Source organism: Sus scrofa, chromosome 3 (genome assembly GCF_054392235.1).
Source record: "Sus scrofa isolate SSC_HxYL_T2T_F1_AM1 chromosome 3, Sscrofa_HxYL_maternal_Yorkshire_Landrace_v2.0, whole genome shotgun sequence".
Classification (NCBI taxonomy): domain Eukaryota; kingdom Metazoa; phylum Chordata; class Mammalia; order Artiodactyla; family Suidae; genus Sus; species Sus scrofa.
In genome coordinates this window covers 109,199,059-109,219,079 of record NC_139385.1, presented here as the reverse complement: position 1 = coordinate 109,219,079, position 20,021 = coordinate 109,199,059, and the positions used below count along the sequence as shown (strand labels likewise).

General features: G+C 40.9%; 1 protein-coding gene and 1 long non-coding RNA gene across 11 annotated transcripts in view; both read right to left on the bottom strand.

The window, feature by feature from the left end:
* THADA (THADA armadillo repeat containing) overlaps positions 1-20,021 on the bottom strand; it is a 324,726-nt gene that overhangs the window by 172,349 nt on the left and 132,356 nt on the right. For 9 of the 10 annotated variants that reach the window (XR_014842042.1, XR_014842043.1, XR_014842044.1 and 6 more), the window contains 2 exons: positions 10,950-11,039; positions 9,084-9,215 (listed from right to left, as the gene is read on the bottom strand). Coding sequence is in view for 5 of the 10 variants with exons in the window: in XM_085019406.1 (XP_084875532.1) it covers positions 9,084-9,215; positions 10,950-11,039 (222 nt within the window). In the remaining 5 variants the exon portion in view is untranslated. Of the gene's footprint in view, positions 1-9,083; positions 9,216-9,337; positions 9,974-10,829; positions 11,040-20,021 lie in introns of those variants that run through there. The other variant, XR_014842045.1, reaches the window with a different exon arrangement.
* Positions 12,322-19,512, bottom strand: LOC146404847 (uncharacterized). Its single transcript, XR_014842074.1, has 2 exons — positions 15,770-19,512; positions 12,322-15,642 (listed from the first exon to the last, which is right to left on the bottom strand). It is a non-coding gene; the product is annotated as an uncharacterized LOC146404847 (long non-coding RNA).

Genomic DNA, 20,021 nt, shown 5'->3' with positions numbered 1-20,021 from the left:
CAAATAAAGCACTAGCTAAGCAGGGCCACGATAAACAGGAGACCAAGTAGACAGTTGCCCAACAAACTGTGATTTCACCAGCATTAGGAAACAACCTTCCAATCTCTGCTTTTAGGTCCTTCGTTATGTAAGGCCTAAAATTCCACCACCTAGATTCACGACTTTACTTCAAAATGTGTATCTCTGTAATATAACAAACAGCTCAAAGGAACGTAATGAGAAGGGTCATCTCCATGTCTGTATGAAAGGAAGGAGTGGGCACAGATTTGGCGTACAGGCAAAGAGGAAAACCGAGCACTGAAAAAAGCCCTGAGCTCAACTGAACAGCTACACCTTGACAATCCTGCTCAAAGCCTGGCCTGGTCTCAGAATCACACCAGTCAGAGGTCAGAATTTCTACATGTTAATGGGATGTTAGGTTCCCTTCTTTCAGCCAACCACTGTTAGCAGATCAGGACTGTATAGGGAGATTCCTAACCTTTTAATCCCATTCTCTAAGGCTCACTGAATTTACCAGTAACCACAGGAAGGGTGGAGCCCTGAACCTCTAGGGCTGCCAGACAGGAGGAAGTGCTACATGAACAGCACCAGGAAAGCCCTGTTCTCAGGGGTTTCTACTTGCAACGGGCTAGGATTGGCAACTCCTGTATTCTCTCTACAGACATCTCTGTTTGAAGAAGATCCTTCAGGAAGTCTGGACAACAAAGAAGTATCTATTTTAGCCATTCTTCAGAAAAAAAAAAAGCATCTCTGACTTTTCTCAAGGATTCAGATGTTCCTTGTACTTATCAGAAAACAAATGTGGCTCAAGACAACATCTGGAATGCAGAAAAATATAGCAACCACAAAAAAAAAAAAAAAAGATAATGAAATTAATAAGGAATGCTTTTCAGACATAACATCCCATGGGCCAAAAAAAAAAAAAAATGTTTTCAGAACTTTCTAGAACAAAGTTATAGAAGTTACTTAGAAGCTAAATTTAAGTGGATTAACTGCTGGAGGGCACCATGGAGCAGATCACCCCATTCTTGAAGCAGACCAAGAATGGCACCCCAACTGGGAGATGGAGGAACCCATGAATAAAAACACACAAATAATGTGTTACAGGTTTAGAGGCAGGCTTATCATTTTATTGCACATTTGGAATCTATGGCTGGGTTGTTCAGCTATTCTGAAATAAGACAGCTCAAAAAGATGCCTTGATGGTCATGCAACCCAACCTCATTTGCACTGTAGAAATCCTTTTAAAAATATGCACAACATGTGATCGGTTTTCCTTGACGACTTTCCAGCATCGCGGTATTACGGAAATCTGCTCGTTCTCTTGATGGAGAATGCTTACTTTCACAAAATTCTTTTTTAATATTAAAATCTGAACTCTCTCTCCTACTTTCCCATTGGGAGCACAAGAGAGAAATTATGTGCCTTCTGCCATATGGCAGCCTCTCTGATATGTGAAGGCCATTATCATGTTGCCTCTAAGTCTTTTCCAGATAATCATTTCCAGATAATAATCTAATTATTTCCAGATGTTTAGCTTCCTCCTCATTTTGGTCACCTCCTCTGGATAAATACTGGTTTATCAGTGACCCTCCTCAAATGGGAAGCCCACAGCAGAATAACATAATAGCAGAATAATGTGGATTTAGTTTGACCAACAGAATTCAGGGGGACTCTCGCCTTCATAACCTAGAGGCAGCAACTGTGTGATATTAGTCCTCTGGGGCTCACCAGGAAATCCCAAACCCCAAGATGTTTTCATAAAAAACTGCTATGAAGCCGGACAGCTCTCAGTCTATATGTACATAATTTTGACTTTTCTTTGAAAAATCAAATGTTCTCTGATAAGACCAATATGTCTCAGTCTTCCAAGGCTATTTTGAAATCATATTTTTCAAATTTGAACATATCAGACATATCGAAAGGAGATTACAAGGATTGGCCCAATATTGTAAATTAACTGTACTTCAATTAAAAAAAATAAAGTACAAAAAATACTATGACAACCATTTGCCCAAAACCCAGCTTAAGGACACATCATGAAGAAAACTGAAGCTCCTAGAATATGCTTCTTCAGGAGTTCCCGTTGTGGCTCAGTGGTTAAGGAATCCGATAAGGAACCATGAGGTTGAGGGTTCAGTCCCCACCCTTGCTCAGTGGGTTAAGGATCTGGCGTTGCCGTGAGCTGTGGTGTAGGTTGCAGACGCGGCTCGGATCCCTCGTTGCTGTGGCTCTGGCATAGGCCGGCAGCTATAGCTCCGATTCAACCCCTAGCCTGGGAACTTCCATATGCCGCAGCAGCAGCCCTAGAAAAGGCAAAAAGACAAAAAGACAAAAAGACAAAAAAAAAAAAAAAAAAAAAAGAATACGCTTTTTCAGTTCCATCCCCTTCCTTCCCTGATACACAGAGGTAATGGCCACTAACCTGAATTTGTGTTTGTTACTCCCAAGCTTAAAGACTATTTTGAGTTTGGATCCATCACCAGTTATATTTCCCTTACATGCAAACCTAACAAGCATGCAATCTAGTCTGTCTTCATTTTAAGTAAGTAATTCAAATGTTGAATTAGGCAGCATTGTCCTCATCTATCAGACTAGTAAGCCCATCAAAACAATGAGTCAGCATGACTAATTCTTAGGGAATCCTTACTAGCTTTCAGCAAATAAAATATGAAGCACTTGCAAGTAATACACTGAATGATCCAGTCTAAAAAAAAAAATCAGTATCAGTATCAGCACAACTGGTTGGTCACTGATAAAATATCCCTTTTCTCCTCTCTTTTGAAATCTTTCTGCAGCTTCTAGGATAACATTCCCATTCCACATATCCCCCAATTACTGACTTGGTTCTAGGCTAACTTGCACCGGAGGCTGTAAGTTGTCTGGGTCCAGGGATTTGCTTTCATCTGCAAGAGACAGTGTTCTTTTTCTATCACCTCACCTACATCTGGCTTCAGGGACTTCCTTTCAGCTTACTGGCAGGGACAAAGCCAAAGCAGGAGTTAAAAAAAAAAAAGAAAAAAAAAAGTCTGCCCTCTCTATCACCATTGCATTATCAAGTCCTTTCTTTCTCTAGAATTTTTCTTAAGCAAACTAAGGTGCTTTTATCTGCTATTTTGTGGTCAGGATTATCCCCATTATACAGACTTGAGGGCCCGAAGCACTTAGGGGCCCTCCTTTTCTTGCCACATTAATCTGGGAGGCTTTCCCCTATGCATTTTGGCTTGTTTATAATTCTATGAGCTCCCCCTCCTCTTATCAATCTAGGCTCCTCTCATTTGGCTCTGAAGCCTGCAGCAGGGTAGCTGCAAGATGGACTTCCAGATCCCTTGACTGGACAGCAGTCAGGGGAGAGGGGTTCAGAGTCTAGGAAGGTCTCAGGTCATAGGCTCACGAGGCCAAGGAGGACCTAGGTAATGTCCCATAGCTTAACTTCATAGAAAAGGAACCGAGGGTCAGGTAGGCGACGTCGAAATGAAGCAATGTCAGAACTCATACTAGAATGCAAGACTCCTCAAAGGCCAGGTAAAACGCAAAGCCCAGCTGAGTTGCCTTTCTACATAACCAGTCACCAGTGGGATATGAAATGTGGCTCCAATATTGTAGGAGTCCCATAAGCATTTCATAGATACACAGATCTGCTAAGGCACGAAATGTCTCATTTCACAGTTAGTTTCATTTTTAGGTTAATAATTCAGTCTCTGTATCCAAACAGGGCTAGGCAGAGAAGAGTACCAAAAATGAAAAACCAAAAAAATCTATAGCTGCTTCTCCATGGAAAGAGATGAAGATTTATTTGGAGAGAAGAAGTGTTGAGCATATAAACTACAATATTTTGATACAGGATTAAAGGATAACAAGCTAAGAGGTTTAAGTTAATGCTACAGCAGTTTACAGGGAGCGATGATTAGGGGCTGCGGTGGAGGGAAAGGGAGGTGGGGATGTCGTCTCCCTTCCCAGCAGTCTCAACTGCCTCTGCTCCAGGTATCTCTCTATAAAGCAAATCCTACCTTCCACTCATCTACAAGGATTCTGGGAAGACAGAACAGACAGAAATGTGCAGCCCTGAAGGGAAGTTCCTGGTATTACAAATGAAGGTAGAAGCCATCTATTGTCTACTGCAAAACCCCCAACTCTACCTTATGGCAAACAAGATCTTTCCACTTTCACCTGGGTGAGGAGTAAAGTGATAATTCTTGAGTTATGCAACTTTCAAGGAAAAGAAAACAATCAATATTATTTCCCAATATCACAGGCTTAAAAGAACTCTTAATTCTTGGACTCCCTATCCCTCCTCTCTAAGACTGGTACAATCAAAAGGTTCAATACTTTTTAAATACATAAAATACATATTTTTCAATTTTTTGATCGTTGACTGGATTTTTTAATATCACAACTGAAAAAGTTTTCATTGTATAGGTCGGGATAGGTGATTTCCATTGCCACATGTTTAATTAAGATCGTATGGTTATTTGTACCTCAGTTTTTTTCAGAGAAAAGAAAAGTAGATTTAACTGAGAATTTATCTAAAGTGAACAAGGACTGAAATGATTTTGGGAAAACATACTGAAAATCTTTGGCAATGAAAAGAAGTCAAAAAAAGGGGGAGGGTGGGGAAATCCTTTTAAAAGCATCCAATTGTGAATAAAAGGCAGTGGAGGGACTTTTCCCGCAGGTATTAACCTCAGTTAACAGAAGGCACTTTCTGTCTCAAGTGGAACCCACATACACAGGTACCACACTGGTCCAGGGAGGGTAAGAACCTTGCTCAACCAGCCAGTGAATAAATGGCAGAGCTTAGAGAGAACCAAGTCTCTTGAGTCCAGGGCCTTTGCTCTGGTCAGGGCCCCATGCTCTGTCACCTGGCTTTGGGAAATACTTGGTTTCCTACAGCTCTTCAATTCAAATTTGAAACCTGTTTATGAAAGGAGATTCGAAGGTGTGTGTCCAGAGATATTTTGGTCTCTAGAAAAGTCTCAAGGGGACACTAGTGAAATGTATTCAGGGAGTTAGTCAGGGTCCCTTTTAAGACATGAGTCACTCTGCTTCGTGGTATCTAAACTGAAGGGTGAATGGCCTTAAATTGAAAGCATCCCCTGTGCATGGTAAAGGGTCATGTGTCTGGATACAGCATGGCATCAGGCACATAAAACACACTGGATTGTTAAGAACCCTGTAAACAAAATGTTGGGATTAACATTATCACTTCTGTTCCAAGATGATGCAACAAATCATAGCTGCACACATGCCTAACTTTGGAAAATCAAATCAGAAACTGTAAGAGTTAAGGCAACAAAAAAGGCAACAGATATGAGCTTACATTGCCAAATGTGGAATAAGGGACAAAACACAACTAACACTTACTTACAAATACCTCACAGAGAGCAACGAAATGGCAGGTAAGTACATGTAAATCAAAGGGAAAGAAAAAGCTGTCTTTAGGGCTTTTAATCATCTCCTCATTGTACAACTGATTCGCTTTATTTATTTTTTTAATTTAATTTTTTATTACTCAAATGAATTTATCACATCTGTAGTTGTACCACGATCCTAACAATCTGATTTCACAGGATTTCCATCCCACAGCCCAAGCACATCCCCCCACCCCAACTGATTCACTTTAGCACAGTCAGAGCAACCTTTGTGCTACTCCCACTAGCTGAAAAATTTCTCTTGAGCTAACCTCAGAGTATCCAAGAGCCTGATTAGAGGTCTTCCCGCTACATAAATTAACATTAGCAATACCATAAAAATACAACACTGCCCATTCCAGTTGTGCATACATCCATCTTTTCAGCTATTATCCCAAGCCCAAACAGCCCAAACTTTACCGCAACTAGAACCACAAACACTGTTTGGAATGACAGGTTTTATCATCAATCTTTCACTTTCTTCACAGATAATTTTCTCAGAAGTAATTTAAATGTGTACTAGTTTTACCAAATTCACTATTTTTAAAAAGATCTGTTTACAGTTCATCTCCTTGGTGTGATTGGGAACATTTTTAGAGTAGCATAAGGCTGCCCCAGCAGTGGGTTGATAAAACCCAAAACTAGTTTTCCTAACTCTAAGTCTAGGATTCTTCCACTTTCTTTTCAAGAAAAAGCCAGCCTTCTCCCACCTCTGGTCACAGACCAACCCCATGCCCCTAAGCAATGACTCCATTGATGCGAGCCTGAGAAAAGGGCTGTATCCAATCAGCCCTCCACTGCTGGAAAAGCAAGGTAAGGAGCTGATTCCACTGTTGGTGGAGCGTGACTTTTGTACCCTGAAGTCAGTCTGCACTATGATCCACTGACTGGATATAGGCTCCTAATCATTCCTAGGTGCATAAATTTCAGGGCCCATGGGCCTACTCAGCATAGGTAAAACTCTTGCCTACACAAAAGGGAGTTGTTTATTTTGGTGTAATGGAAAGAGGACACCCTGGAAGCTCCCGTTGCGGCTTAGTGGTAACCAACTCGACTAGTATCCATGAAGATGTGAGTTTGATCCCTGGCCTCGCTCAGTGGGTTAAGGATCCAGCGTTGCCATGAGCTGTGTGTAGGTCAAAGACGTGGCTTGGATCTGGTGTTGCTGTGGCTGTGGTGTAAGGCTGCCAGCTGTAGCTCCGATTTGACTCCTAGCCTGGGAACTTCCATATGCCACAAGAGCAGCCCTTAAAAACAACAACAACGACACAAAGAGTACTCCCGACACTCTTGATAAGCCCTACAGCGTTGGGTTCATATTCCAGCTCTATAACGCACTCATTCCCTGAACCTCAGTTTCCTCAACAGGGATAATTTCCTCTCAGAGTCACTGTAAGCGAATGCCCAGTTCAGTGCCTGGCAAACAGCAGAGGCTCAACAAGGGCTGGTCTACTTCCTACTGACTTCTCTGCTTAGAATACCTTCTTGCTTGTTCTCTGTACTCCTAATCAAAAGCTACTTCTAATAAACTTCCTGAATAGACTAAGCAATGACCAAGTAGGCTCCTACTACTGTAGAGTTTATTAAAATCATCTCTCTGACTAAAAGTTAATATAAATTTTAGCTGTCTCTAGGTAGTAGGATTATGGATGATTTTTATTTTCTTCTTTACAGTTTATTGTATTTCAGCATGTTTAGAAAAAATGCAGTGCTGTAATAATTAGAAAAATAAAAACATATACATTTAAATAAAGTTTTAAAAAAGTAAAAACAAAAACAAAAACAAAACAACTATCATGTGTGTAGTTCTGATAATGTGTACTGTCCCAAATTTAATCTTGCTATTCAAGTTGTGATCTGCATGCCCACAGCATCAGCATGACCTGGAAACTGATGGGAAATGCAGAAATCTCAGGCCCCAGCCCAGTCCTATGGAATCAGAATTTATGAGATCCCCAAATGATATATTTATATCTTAAAGTTTGAGCAGCACTGTCTATAACACGTATGGACATTCAATATATCAGAGCCTACTAACACTCTAAGGAACCTCTGTTTCTGCTGGTGGTGGTGCTCTAGGAATCTCTGTCCGGGTAGAAAGCAATCACTGTCTAAGGCATGTTCACTGGAAGGACAGAAGAATTGTACATTTCTTTCTTCGTGTTTTTTGAGCTAAAAAAAAAAAAACCCCACGATGCACCGACTACACCGGCCTTAAGGCAATGTTTAAATCCTCCACGTTAGTGCAATCTTTGTATATGTAACTAGGTGCTCTGAATTAGTAATATGAGCATTCTGATTATATGACAACTAATAACGGTTAGGAAGGACACTGTCAATGTAGTAACTTCTCATTTCTAGGATGCAACACATAACAGACGGATTAGTAATAAGCTTCCACAGACGGAATGTTCTCCACACAGGATGCTGAAGTTCTAATCGCGTCTTTGTTTCTACGGTACATTGTGAGTCTGTACATGTGCCTTCCCCCCTCCTCCCATCAACTTGCTGAAATAATTTTTAGTTCTTCCCAGTTATATGTGAAAGTACAATTTTTCAATGCTCCTGAAAGTAAAATTTATGACCCAAATTCCTAAAATGAATCACCCAATGCTGGATAAGGGAGGCTGGTAACTCTGTGTATCAAGAAACAAAAACCAATCTGCGTGAGTCATCTCTGAGATCACAGATAACACCACCACAGCCGGCGCTTGGCGCAAACAAATGGCTACAGCAATCACACACCAGAATCTCGTGTTTAATGGTTTCTCACATTAAAATGCATCAGTCAGCTCTGTGAAACCAGGAAGTGGAACCCAGGACACCACATAAATAACAAGTACACTCTCTTGAGTTGGGTCTGCTTCATCCTTCTGCTCTAAGTCTGCTTCAATTTTTGGTAGCTATATAAAAAAGAAGGTGCTGCTGTGTCAAGAGGTATGCAGGAAGGTAAAAGCTAACTAAAGTGTCAGGGCTTCTAAAATATTTCATCAGAAAATTTCAATACTCTCCAGAACCTGTTTAGTGAAGACTGATCCAAAATGAAAAAGGGGATCAGAAGCTGGCAAATACCTCAAAAAAAAAAAAAAAAAAAAAGTAACAGAGGAAGTGGTAATAGTCTGTAGAAGCAGAAAAACCTCTTATCATTTGATTCCACACGTGAGCTTTACTCGTTGCTTTTTCTCAGGTACCCCAAGCTTGAAAGGGACGATGAGTGGGGACATGAATTCATGCTACATAGCATTGCCACCTAGATGCTACCCCTTGCAGCCACCAGCAAAGTTGTGCAGAGTGAAGAGTCAGGTGTCCTCTTGAACCTCTGGACACAGGCTATCTGCCAGAACTGCCTGCCCCATGCTGGCCAGGCTGGGCACAGGAATAGTGCAAACACCAAGGCTATGTTTATCGAAGGGGGTATCTCCTAACAACACTGCATGGCCATTAGCAGGCAGGGCTCCCAGGAAACACTACTTACGCGGTAGATGTGAGAGCCTAAATCCATGGTGACACCCAACAGCAATAGGCAATAACTCCCAGGCCCCTGCCTTCACAAGACCCCTCCCAAAGGTTAAAGGGAAAAAAAAATCTATAATTTCGGAAACAAGGAAAGGATTAAATAACCCCATAAAGCCCCCCTGCCCACTCCCATTACCTCCATGAGGCACACAGTACCTCATAATAAAGGGAATAAAAGGTGCCATGCTGAGAGCAGAACAGGTGCCATCCATCGGGGAAGGGTAGAGTCTCCCCAACACCAAAAGTAAGAGAAACATGCTGGGATGACGGTTTAGTTCTCCGGTATCACTGGAAAAAAAAAATGTTGTACATAAAAGGTTTAAAACTTAAGTAGTGAGGCACTGTCTTCAAACACTTTTTTCTCAGCAAATAATTATGTATATCAGGTGAGAGTCTAAGATCAGGGATAATTTTCTTTTTTCATATTTTTCCCTTCATTCACTTCATGTTTTCTTAATGTGCAAATAAGGAAGAAACACTGGCAAAGCTGTGGACTGGACTTTTGCACATGATTCTCTTCTCAAAGCTAATAATTTGATAATTTGAGTCTGCTATTTTGATTTGAGCTGATCAGAGTTGAGAGAAGCCTGTTGCAGAGTGTGAAATGTGAAAATTTCGACACCCAAATGAACTTAAGAAAGCATTATTGGTCATTTACTAGGGCCCGAAAAGCCTGTCTGCACAAATTACTAATGTGAGGAAATGTATTATGAACAAAAGTAAAATTCGTTGATGCGATTTTATTTTCCCATCACAGACAATTTGTACAATTTCATGCCAAGTGCAAAAACTGCTAGAAGAATAAAATTGCCCATGTTCTAAGACGTCCATACTAAAAATTCCACTTTCAGCCACAGAACGTGATAAAAAGGACAATGGTGAATTTTATCTGCCCGGATCAGACTGGAAAGCCTCTTAATAGCTCTATTTTGTATTTCCAGGGTCACTGGCCATCTTCGCTCAAGTAGAACAGTATCATTTCTTTTTTTTTTTTTTGGTCTTTTGTCTTTTTAGGGCCACACCTGTGGCGTATGGAGTTTCCCAGGCTAGGAGTCTAATCGGAGCTGTAGCCACCGGCCTACACCAGAGCCACAGCAACGCGGTATCCGAGCCGCATCTGCAACCTACACCACAGCTCATGGCAACACCGGATCCTTAACTCACTGAGCAAGGCCAGGGATCGAACCCACAACCTCATGGTTCCTAGTCGGATTAGTTTCTGCTGCACCACGATGGGAACTCCAGAACAGTATCATTTTGGATCATACGTGACCAGATTAGTCAGCTGTAACAGGCCGGTAATAAAAAGATGACAGGGGTGTTTTAAAGCAAACTCATTATATAAACCCAGCAATTTTTAAATCTAGGAGGAAGAAAATGATTCTTAGAAGAAATCACCATGTGCTTCTAAAAAAACCTAACTTTACTTAGAAAATTTTTTTTTATTAAAGTATAGGTGACTTACATAAAACACCAAAAACTTTTTTTAATTAATGATTTTTATTTTTTCCATTATAGTTGGTTTACAGTGTTCTGTCAATTTCTACTGTTTAAAAACAGGATTTTTAAAATGTAAAATATAATATTACAACTGCGTCAGAAAACATGATGTAATAAAGAATCACTTTTTAAAAAATCCAGCTACGTTACAAGAAAGGAACTGATTAAAAACTGTTACCTGTAGGAGTTTCAGTTGTGGCTTAGTGGAAGCAAATTTGACTAGTAACCATGAGGATGCAGGTTTGATCCCTGGCCTTACGTGGTTGGTTAAGGATCCGGCGTTGCCATGGGCCATGGGGTAGGTCACAGACTTGGTTTGGATCCTGCGTTGCTGTGGCTGTGGTGTAGGCCAGCAGCTGTAGCTCCCATTTAACCCCTAGCCTGGGAACCTCCATATGCCACAGGTACAGCCCTAAGAAGACAAAACAAACAAACAAAAAAACCTGTTGCCTGGAGGGAAAAAAACCCTGCAAGTCATTCACATCCTTGACTTCGCCTCACCCCATCATATTCTCTCCTTACCTGTCCACGGTATTGGCTACAGTTTCCAACTGTTTGAGAAGAAAGGGATAGAGCTCCGGGAAACGAGAGAAAAATTCACTCCCTGTCATTCTGTAGAGGGAAAAAAACAAAAAGATTATCATTTATTTCCTTTGCTTTGGTAATTAATAAAGCCTTATTTTTAAAAGAATGATAACTAAGATCATTTGTTTGAATATTTAATGAAATAAAGTTAAGAACAAAACCTACATCTGAAGAATTTAACAACCAGCAGAAACAATACATTTAATTTGGATTTCGGAAATGCTCTTAACAAGTGGAATTTTATCTCAAACCTTAAGATTATATGTGTGTGTATATATATATATATATATATATATATATATAAATATATATATTTACAACTATTTAATATTAAATTCTGACAGAGAAGAAACACGCAACTTGTGAAAATGCCAAGTTGCCATGATTGATTTGGACAATGAACCTGGTTGACTGAAACTGAGTCAGCATCAGGAGAAGCGCAGAATAAAGTTTCTTGACACTGGCACCAGTAACATTTTGGACCAGATAATCTTTGTAGTGGGGGGCCGTCTGTGCCTGTAGTATGTTTAGCAGCCTCTGTAGCTTCTATTCGCTAGATGCCAGTAACACACAACACCCCCTCCCACCACCAATTGATGATCAAAAGTATCTCTAGACACTACCCAATGTACCCTGAGAAGAGAAAAAGGTTCCCAGTTGAGACCCACTGTTCGGGAGGATGATGACCAGAAGAAGACTTGGTGTGTGAGATTCTGGGGCTCCAATCTGCAAGGACGACCTTTCCCATCTTAATAAATACTGCCCCCTGAACTCTGACAAGATCCTGAAAATAGTTCCTCTGACTGTACAACTGACAAAAAGGCTCAAGCTAAATACAACATTTGGTTAAACACTCGGCCTCTAAAACTATTAAAAAACCACTACTCGGAAAGGGAGACACAAATATTCGCTAACCTGCCCGCTCTTGTCAACCCTAGATGTATGCTCTTATGAATGACACTTAATATCATACTTTTAAAGTTGAGGTATATTTTATACACAGTGAAATGCTTAAATCTTAAGTGTACCATTCAATCAACTTTCATAAATGCATATACTCATGTAATCCACCCTTAGGAAGCCTCAGAACATTTTCAACATCCCAGAAAGTTCCCTTGTGCCCCTTCTGCAGTCAACTCTGAATCCTCAAAGCAACTATGATTTGATTTCTATTACCATAATTTGGTTTTGTCTATTCTAGAATTTCATATAAATGTAATAATACATTACATAATTGTGTCTGGCTTTTTTCACTTAGCCCAAAGTTTGAGATTCATTCATGTTATTCAGTCTATCAAGAGTTTGATTCTTTTTGTTGTTTGGTATTCCGTTACATGAATACACAAGTTTCTTTATCCATTCTCCCCTTGACGGATAAGGACTGCTTTCCATTTGCTGGCTATCATGAATAAAGCTGCTAGGAACATTCTTGTAGCACAAGATTTTTTGTGGACATATGGTTTAATTTCTCTTAAATAAATATCAGAGAATAAAAGTGAAATATGTTTAAAATTTCAGAAAACTGACAGTTTTCCAAAATAATTACAGCATTTTACATTCCCAACAATGAGTAAGCATTGTCTCTATATTCTTTCCAACATTTGCTGTTGTCTTTTTTTCCATTTTAGCTATCCCAGTGGATATGTAGGGTATCCCCCTATAATTTTGTAGAGAAAGGATTACTTTTGTTTGTTGCATACTTTCTTTTCTTTTTTTTCTTTTTGGTTTTTTGGCCACACCCACAGCATGTGGAAGTTGCTAGGCCAGGGACTGAATCTGTGTCACAGCAGTGACATGAGATGCTGTAGTGATGATGCTGGATCCTTAACCTGCTGAACCACAAGAGAACTCCCTGTTTGTTGATACTTTTTAAACCTTACCCACAATTTATAAATTTTCTTTTATACCTATTTCATATTCAGTAAAACCAAATGAAAAGCAAAAGTTCTCACTTCACCTCAAATTGCAGATTTATTGAACATTTATTAGACACTTTATGTAAAATAAGCTCATTTCCTTCTTTTCTTTATTACATATTTTTAAGGAATAAATTGTTCAATGTTAAAAATAATACACTGGACTGCCCAGTTCTCATGGAAAACCATGCAAAAGTATTCTCAGCTTCCTCTTTAAAAAGTTCAGTGCATTCAAGTATATAATTTTAGTTTGACTTTCCCGCTGACAAATATGCATGTTACCTATATTGTTGAGCACCTTGATTTCTTTTTTGTTCATCTGAAGTATAACTATGAAATCACTCAGTAACAGGCACTCTGATCTATTTCTTTCCATTTAATGGCTGCAGAGTAATCCACACTATGGTTGAGTATAACTGATTTAATGTCTAGTAGTTAGGTCTTTTTGGTTGTTATCCATCTCATACTGTTACAAAGGATGATGTATAACTTTGTCTGTAGAGATTGCAAACCTGGGTTTTGCAGGGTCAATGTTTTACCCAGGGGCAAGACAAAACCGCTACAGGCTGTGTTACAGTCTTTACCTCCTCCAAGCAAAATCGGACAAGATCACCAGTTTCCATTTTCAGTAGAATCACTTAAAACTGTGTGAGTTCTGTACTGGAAACTCTGAGTGCATCTGCCTCTACAGAACATCTACATCTACACAATAAAGCCTGGCGGCTACATCTTCTCAGGGTGTCAGTCATTCACTTCTGGGGAGTAAGTCACTCCTTAATGGCCTGGTATCTCTTGGTAGAGGAAAAAAAGCCAAGCATTCTCACTTAAGCAGACTATATACTTATGATCACCCATCATCTAGAAACTGCCCTGATAAATAACTGGCTCTGTTGACCACAATACTGCCAGAGAAAAGGGCTGGGGAGCTACCTTTCTGAAAGTGAAGTCATTGCTTTCATTGAATGAAAGCTAACGATCCCCAGCAACAAATTATCTCATTCAGGTACCTTAGCAAACATTTGCCAACCAGTCTATCTTGGAGGATATATGAAGAACGTACATTATTTAAACATTTGGCGAATGTTTTCACTAATCTTAGTAGCTTGATGGGTTTTGACTCCATCTTTAAAAAATTCTTGTTGAAATTATTGTGTCCGTGCTTACTGGTGTAGGACCCTGAAGCATCAACTGTGCATCTGTCAGTGTTTAAGAAAAAACAAAATTATTTTTAAGGAGAATTTCAACCTTGCTCAGGTACACGGAGACACAGGAGGGGTCTTTCTAGTCTAGCATTCTTAGGTTCCATGATACTGTTATGGCAATGCTGACCCCATTTCCGGTTCAGCTCACCAGAAGGCCAAGACTGCAAACACAGAAGAGTTGAGCTCCATGTACTTGCCAAGTAGCATCATCTCAGCTCTGCATCAGCCAAGGGCTTAGTACTAAAGACCTGGCTAAATGTCTAATGGAGTTCTAAAGGATATTCAACACTAACAATTGTGTATTATAAAACAAAACCTCAAGGGGTCAGACATAGAAGGATATCAGAATTATCTAAGGGTCTTATTCAAACTTGTAAGTGAGTTACCCCTGATTCTCAACTACATCAAAAGGTCTCTAGTATCTTGAATCCAGATATTCAGCTGCTGATATATTAATTCCAGCCCTCAACTAACCAGTGACTACATTTCATAGTTATACTGAGCAGAGAGCCACCATCTACAATAGCACCTCTACGTGGAGGTGGTTCATAGGATTAGGGCTGCTTGTATAGGTCTATAATCTAGACTTATTTTAAAAGACCATGGTTATGGAACCATATTAGTCCAAGTTTGAATCTCCTTCTTCTGAATCCTCTAGAACATGTAAATGTTACCTCTTACTTGCTACTTAATCAAAATTGTGATCATATTTTTCTCAAGAATATAACAAATATATATTTTTAAACACCTACATATGTTATGTTGAACACTGTGCTAGGTCCTGCAGAAGAGCACTGCTAGCCACTGCTCTTGGCACTTACAATCTGGTTAGGAAGACAAAGCATATTCATAAACTATAACTAAGAATGTAAGCCAACTAGTGTAAGGGTCAAATAAATGATGCTTTACAGTAAGAATACAGAGTTGGAAAAGGTATCACTGGGAGCTGGAGAGGTAGGAAAGGTTTTGTGGGAAACATGAAACCAAGGTGAGTCTTGAAAAAAATGGTAAAAATGGATTAAAAAAGAGAGAAAACATCATGGAGGGGGTTGCTAAGTATAGGAACCAAGTGGGCAGACAAGTTAGCTGGATGAAAAGAGGGCTTTAGGACAAGAGAAAGTAAAAAACACAGAAGACATACAATTTTTTAGAAATCTGAATGCTAGACTAGATAGATTCACCTGTGTCTCACAGGCATTGAAAGTTTCTGAGCAGGAGCGAGAGGTGACAAAAGCAGACAGACTAGACTAGAGAAAGTAGAAACGTGGTGACCCATGGACATTCACTAACTATACACTTTTCACCCCAACCAGAGCATTAATAGCCATAGGCATCTATACTGCCCTGCATCTCACCCTCTTGATACACAGCACAATGCTATGTAAGTGTTGGTTGACTGGTAAACATTTTGGCGATGAATGAGAAGAAAACAAATTCTAATATAGTTGACCTCACACCTACGCCTTTTGCCTTTGCTCTTTTCTCAGTGATTAGTACCCACCCAATTGACACCTAACTACTCACCCAGCTTCCCAATCCTGAAGCTCCCAATGTACATGATCGACAGGCAAATCTTGTTGCTTCTACCTCCAGAGTTTGTGCGGAGTTTCCCAGTGATTAGTACCCACCCAATTGACACCTAACTACTCACCCAACTTCCCAATCCTGAAGCTCCCAATGTACATGATCGACAGGCAAATCTTGTTGCTTCTACCTCCAGAGTTTGTGCGGAGTCTGTTTCTCACCATCCCCACTAACAGCCCATGTCTGACGGCTACTAGTTCTTGCCTACATACTGTGTCCGTCTCTCACCTGATCTCTTTGCCTCACATCTTCCCCCTCTGTAACTCTCCACTGTAGTAAGAATTTTCTCTTAAAAACATAAACCTAATCATGTGACATTATGAGATTAATGGATCCCTACCACTTTCTGGATAAAGTCTAAACTCTTTAGATTGATTTACCAAGTTCTGCTTAATTGGACACACTTGTCCAGCTATCCTTTGCCTCTCCACCTTCAAACCGAGCCATGCAGAACTTCGTTTGGATCTATCAACATTCTATGCTCTTTCTAGTCTCCAGATGTTGGCAAATATACTTCCTGCTATGAACACTTCTCCCCTCACCCACAAGACTAACTCCAAGTAATCCTTCAGTTTGGGGGTTAGGCCAGCTTCTTTGAGGGCACCTTCCCTGACATCTCAAGTGCCAGTGAGGTGCCTGACCTTGGCATTACACTACAACCTACAATCTCCCCATCAGAGCACTCAGAGCAATTCCTACGTGGAACTTCCTATTTACCTGCTTATCCCTCTCACCAGATTACACACTGTGTCTGGGCAGAGACTGTGGCTATCTTATTTCTCCATGTTATCTCAGGGACCAAGTATGATGCTTGGTTCGCTGCTGGTGCTTAATCAACAGTTGCTAAAGGAAGGAAGCTAAATGAAAGGGAAGACTCCTTGACAAAGTCAAAAAAGAAAAGGAATTATGACTAAGATGGTAACAAATGAATAATTTCTTAAAGTGCATCATGAGCTATATGTAAGGATGTTCAGAATCATAACCTGAATTAGTAAACTGAGTATCTTGAAATGTTCTTAAATACAAATATACAAAGCTCATCTCCCTGGTTTGCAAACAGGTCGATTCCAGTTCACCCAAATAAGCCATCAGGCTGATATGTTATCTCCCCGGATACAGCAAGCCCTGGGGGAAAAGTCTCCAGTGACTGGCATCTCAAACCTGTTTATCTATGTGGTCAAAAACTAGCCTAGCAACTTTTTTTTTTTTTTTTTGTCTTTTGTCTTTTTGTCTTTTGTTGTTGTTGTTGTTGCTATTTCTTGGGCCGCTCCGGCGGCATATGGAGGTTCCCAGGCTAGGGGTTGAATCGGAGCTGTAGCCACCGGCCTACACCAGAGCCACAGCAACGCGGGATCCGAGCCGCGTCTGCAACCTACACCACAGCTCATGGCAACGCGGGATACTTAACCCACTGAGCAAGGGCAGGGACCGAACCCGCAACCTCATGGTTCCTAGTCGGATTCGTTAACCACTGCGCCACGACGGGAACTCCTAGCCTAGCAACTTTATGGGAAACAAGAGAAATGGAAAAAAGGAAAAACTGGACCCCTGTAAGTTCAAGCTCCTAGGAAGACAAAGGAGACCAGCAAAACCTCTGAATGGGATAAAACAGACAGACACAGAAAACAAACAAGCCAGAGCAGAGGATGAGAATAAGCTGCTTTAACCTTGGGACTGTCAGACCACACGAAAAGTGAGTTATTTCCTCTTATCCCATCAGGTAAGAATTATTCAGGCACAACCAATCAAAGGCCCTTGGGGAAACACAGAAGCTGCTTGAAGACATGGACTTGCTTTGCACCAAGAATAACGTGCCAGGAGCACAGAGTGGCCATGATCTTCACTTGGGCACTCTTCCACCTGACCTGTTCAGAGCTGGACTCCCCAGCACCAGCCAGGGCCAAGGGCAAAGGAGGCTCCCAAGAGAGGTTTACTGAATGAAAGAACCAGCCTGCCTGGCTAGTTAAAAATTATTCCAGCACTTTGTATTTTATCGAGAAAAAGGCAGATAATGAACATTGTAAAGAAAAGTCTAAAAACCACCACAAACACATTACCCAAGGAAAACTGCCAGTCTGTTCTGATGTCTCTCTACACCTTTCTCCTCATACATTGCTCTATAATCTGCTTTTTTTACACTTAATAATACATCAAGAACACTCTTCCATGTCCGTGTGAACCCATTTCAGTGTAGTAGCCTCTGTGCACTGCCTGTGCCTCTCATAGGTCTCGGGCTCTCATCCAGACACCAGCCCAGAACAACTCCTCCCCGCCTTGGCTAAGCTGTGTGTGAAAAGCAGTCCCATGGCAGCCACATTCAGCGCTGCACATTCCACATCTAATCTTGGTAATGCCGAGAGGCTAGTTTTTGAGAGCATCTGAGCTTTGGTCACTGTGGTAGTCTGTGACCCCACCCTGCCATCTAACAGCCTAGAGAAACCGTCACTTGAATCAATCAGTTTCTCTTAGAGAACTGTGTCCTAATATCTGCCACACATATGAAAAGTTGAAATGCTGGAAGCATGTGCTTCTGAGTTGAACAGAAGTATCAGGAATGAAGACAGTCATGCAAAGAAAAGACGCATTTGGGGAAACGCATTAAAAGGAAAAATGTAAGTATCTCTAGACCCCAATTCCTGCACACATACCCCCTATCTTTCTCAATCATCTCAGGAAGAGGGAGGGAGCAACCGAGTACTGCACAAAGGTATAAAACGAAAAGGAAAGCAAAAACATGCAGGAGTAAGGAAGGACATGGCAAACAGCAAGCAAAGGCAGAGTTTGAGCCTGGTTTTAAAAAAACAGGACTTATTCACAGGCCATGAAGAAAACACCATAAAACTGGTCCTTAGATGAAAACAAATGATGAGGGCAAAAGCCTGAAGGTTTTCCGTTGGTATTTCAAATGGGAACTCAATAAACTATTAAAACCTAGCTACTCCCCAGATTCTGGCCTATAAAACCACCCCGGAGGAGAGCAATCAGCTAAGGGCCTATGTCTCCTTGCCATGGTGATTGCTGATAAAAACAGCAAGCTCCTCTCAAGAAAAACAGTACCCCCAATGGAAACAAACCCACAAAGAAGACAAAGCGCACACACGCATTTCAAAGGATGATCAAACGCAAACTCATAAAGTAGAAGCAACTAATAAAGAGAAATCTGGGTTTGGAATCCCACCAGAAAAACCATCTCTGACTCCACTCCTGGAAGCCCCTCTCTACTAGACTCTGACTGGGGCTGACCCCCACATTTCTCCCTAGAGTAGGAGTAATTAAACAAGGATAAGTGACTGGACAAAAGGGATGCTGGGGTCCCAGGGTCAGAATCTCACACTCATCAAGCACTTGTAATCACTGTGAAGTCCTGTTATTAAATTCCAGGTAAACTGTGTAGGAAGTGAAAGGAAAGACATTTTTTGCAGGGTCTCTGTTCTACGAGTACTGACTGTGACCAGGTCTCCTGCCGGTCTCATCTCCCCTCCTAGCCTCTGTTGACAGCCATAAAATACTCGGATGCGTTGAATGCTTTTCTAATGCTTCCCTTTAGGAACTACTTTCCAGGTAGAGAATCTTCCAAAACACAAAATTAGCCATTACTATACCCAGGGGGAGAAGTGAAAGGTCCTGCTTCTAGAAGTGCCTGCCCTGCTCTTCCTCTTGTGAAATCACTGACCAGGAGTGAGCTGAGAAACATATTTCCATTCATTACCCAGCCAGTTGGTCAGTAAGCACACATCTTTCGTATTCCTCAGTGTACAAGGCCCCATTATGGTAGCTTATATTGGATTTTTTTAAACCAGAAATTTTTTTTCTTAGATAATGTTTCTTACTGAATCTCATCATCTATAAAATCTGAGAATCAATCTATCTCCCATAGTTAATTCAATAGTTGTTTTCTAGGAGTTCCCGCTGTGGCACAATGCGATTGGCAGTGTCTCTGCAGCACCAGGACACAGGTTCAATCCCTGGCCCAGCACAGTGGGTTAAAGGATCTGGCATTGTCATGGTTGCAACTGTGGCTCAAACCTGATCCCTGGCCCAGGAACTTCATATGCTGAGGGGTGGCCCAAAAAGTAAAATAATAATAATCATCATTTTCTAAACAGTCTGTGGTAGACTTTCCAAAGATGGTCAACAATGGCTCCCACTACCTCCCTATGTGGGCAGGCCTTCTTCCTTCAAGAACCAGGGTCTGTTTTCTCTCTGGCCTCTGGTCTAGCCCACTGGTCTTCAATCAACAGAAGGTAGTGAAAGTGACGCTGTGCCAGTTGTGCCTTAGGCTTCTATATTCACCGTCTAGAGGACTT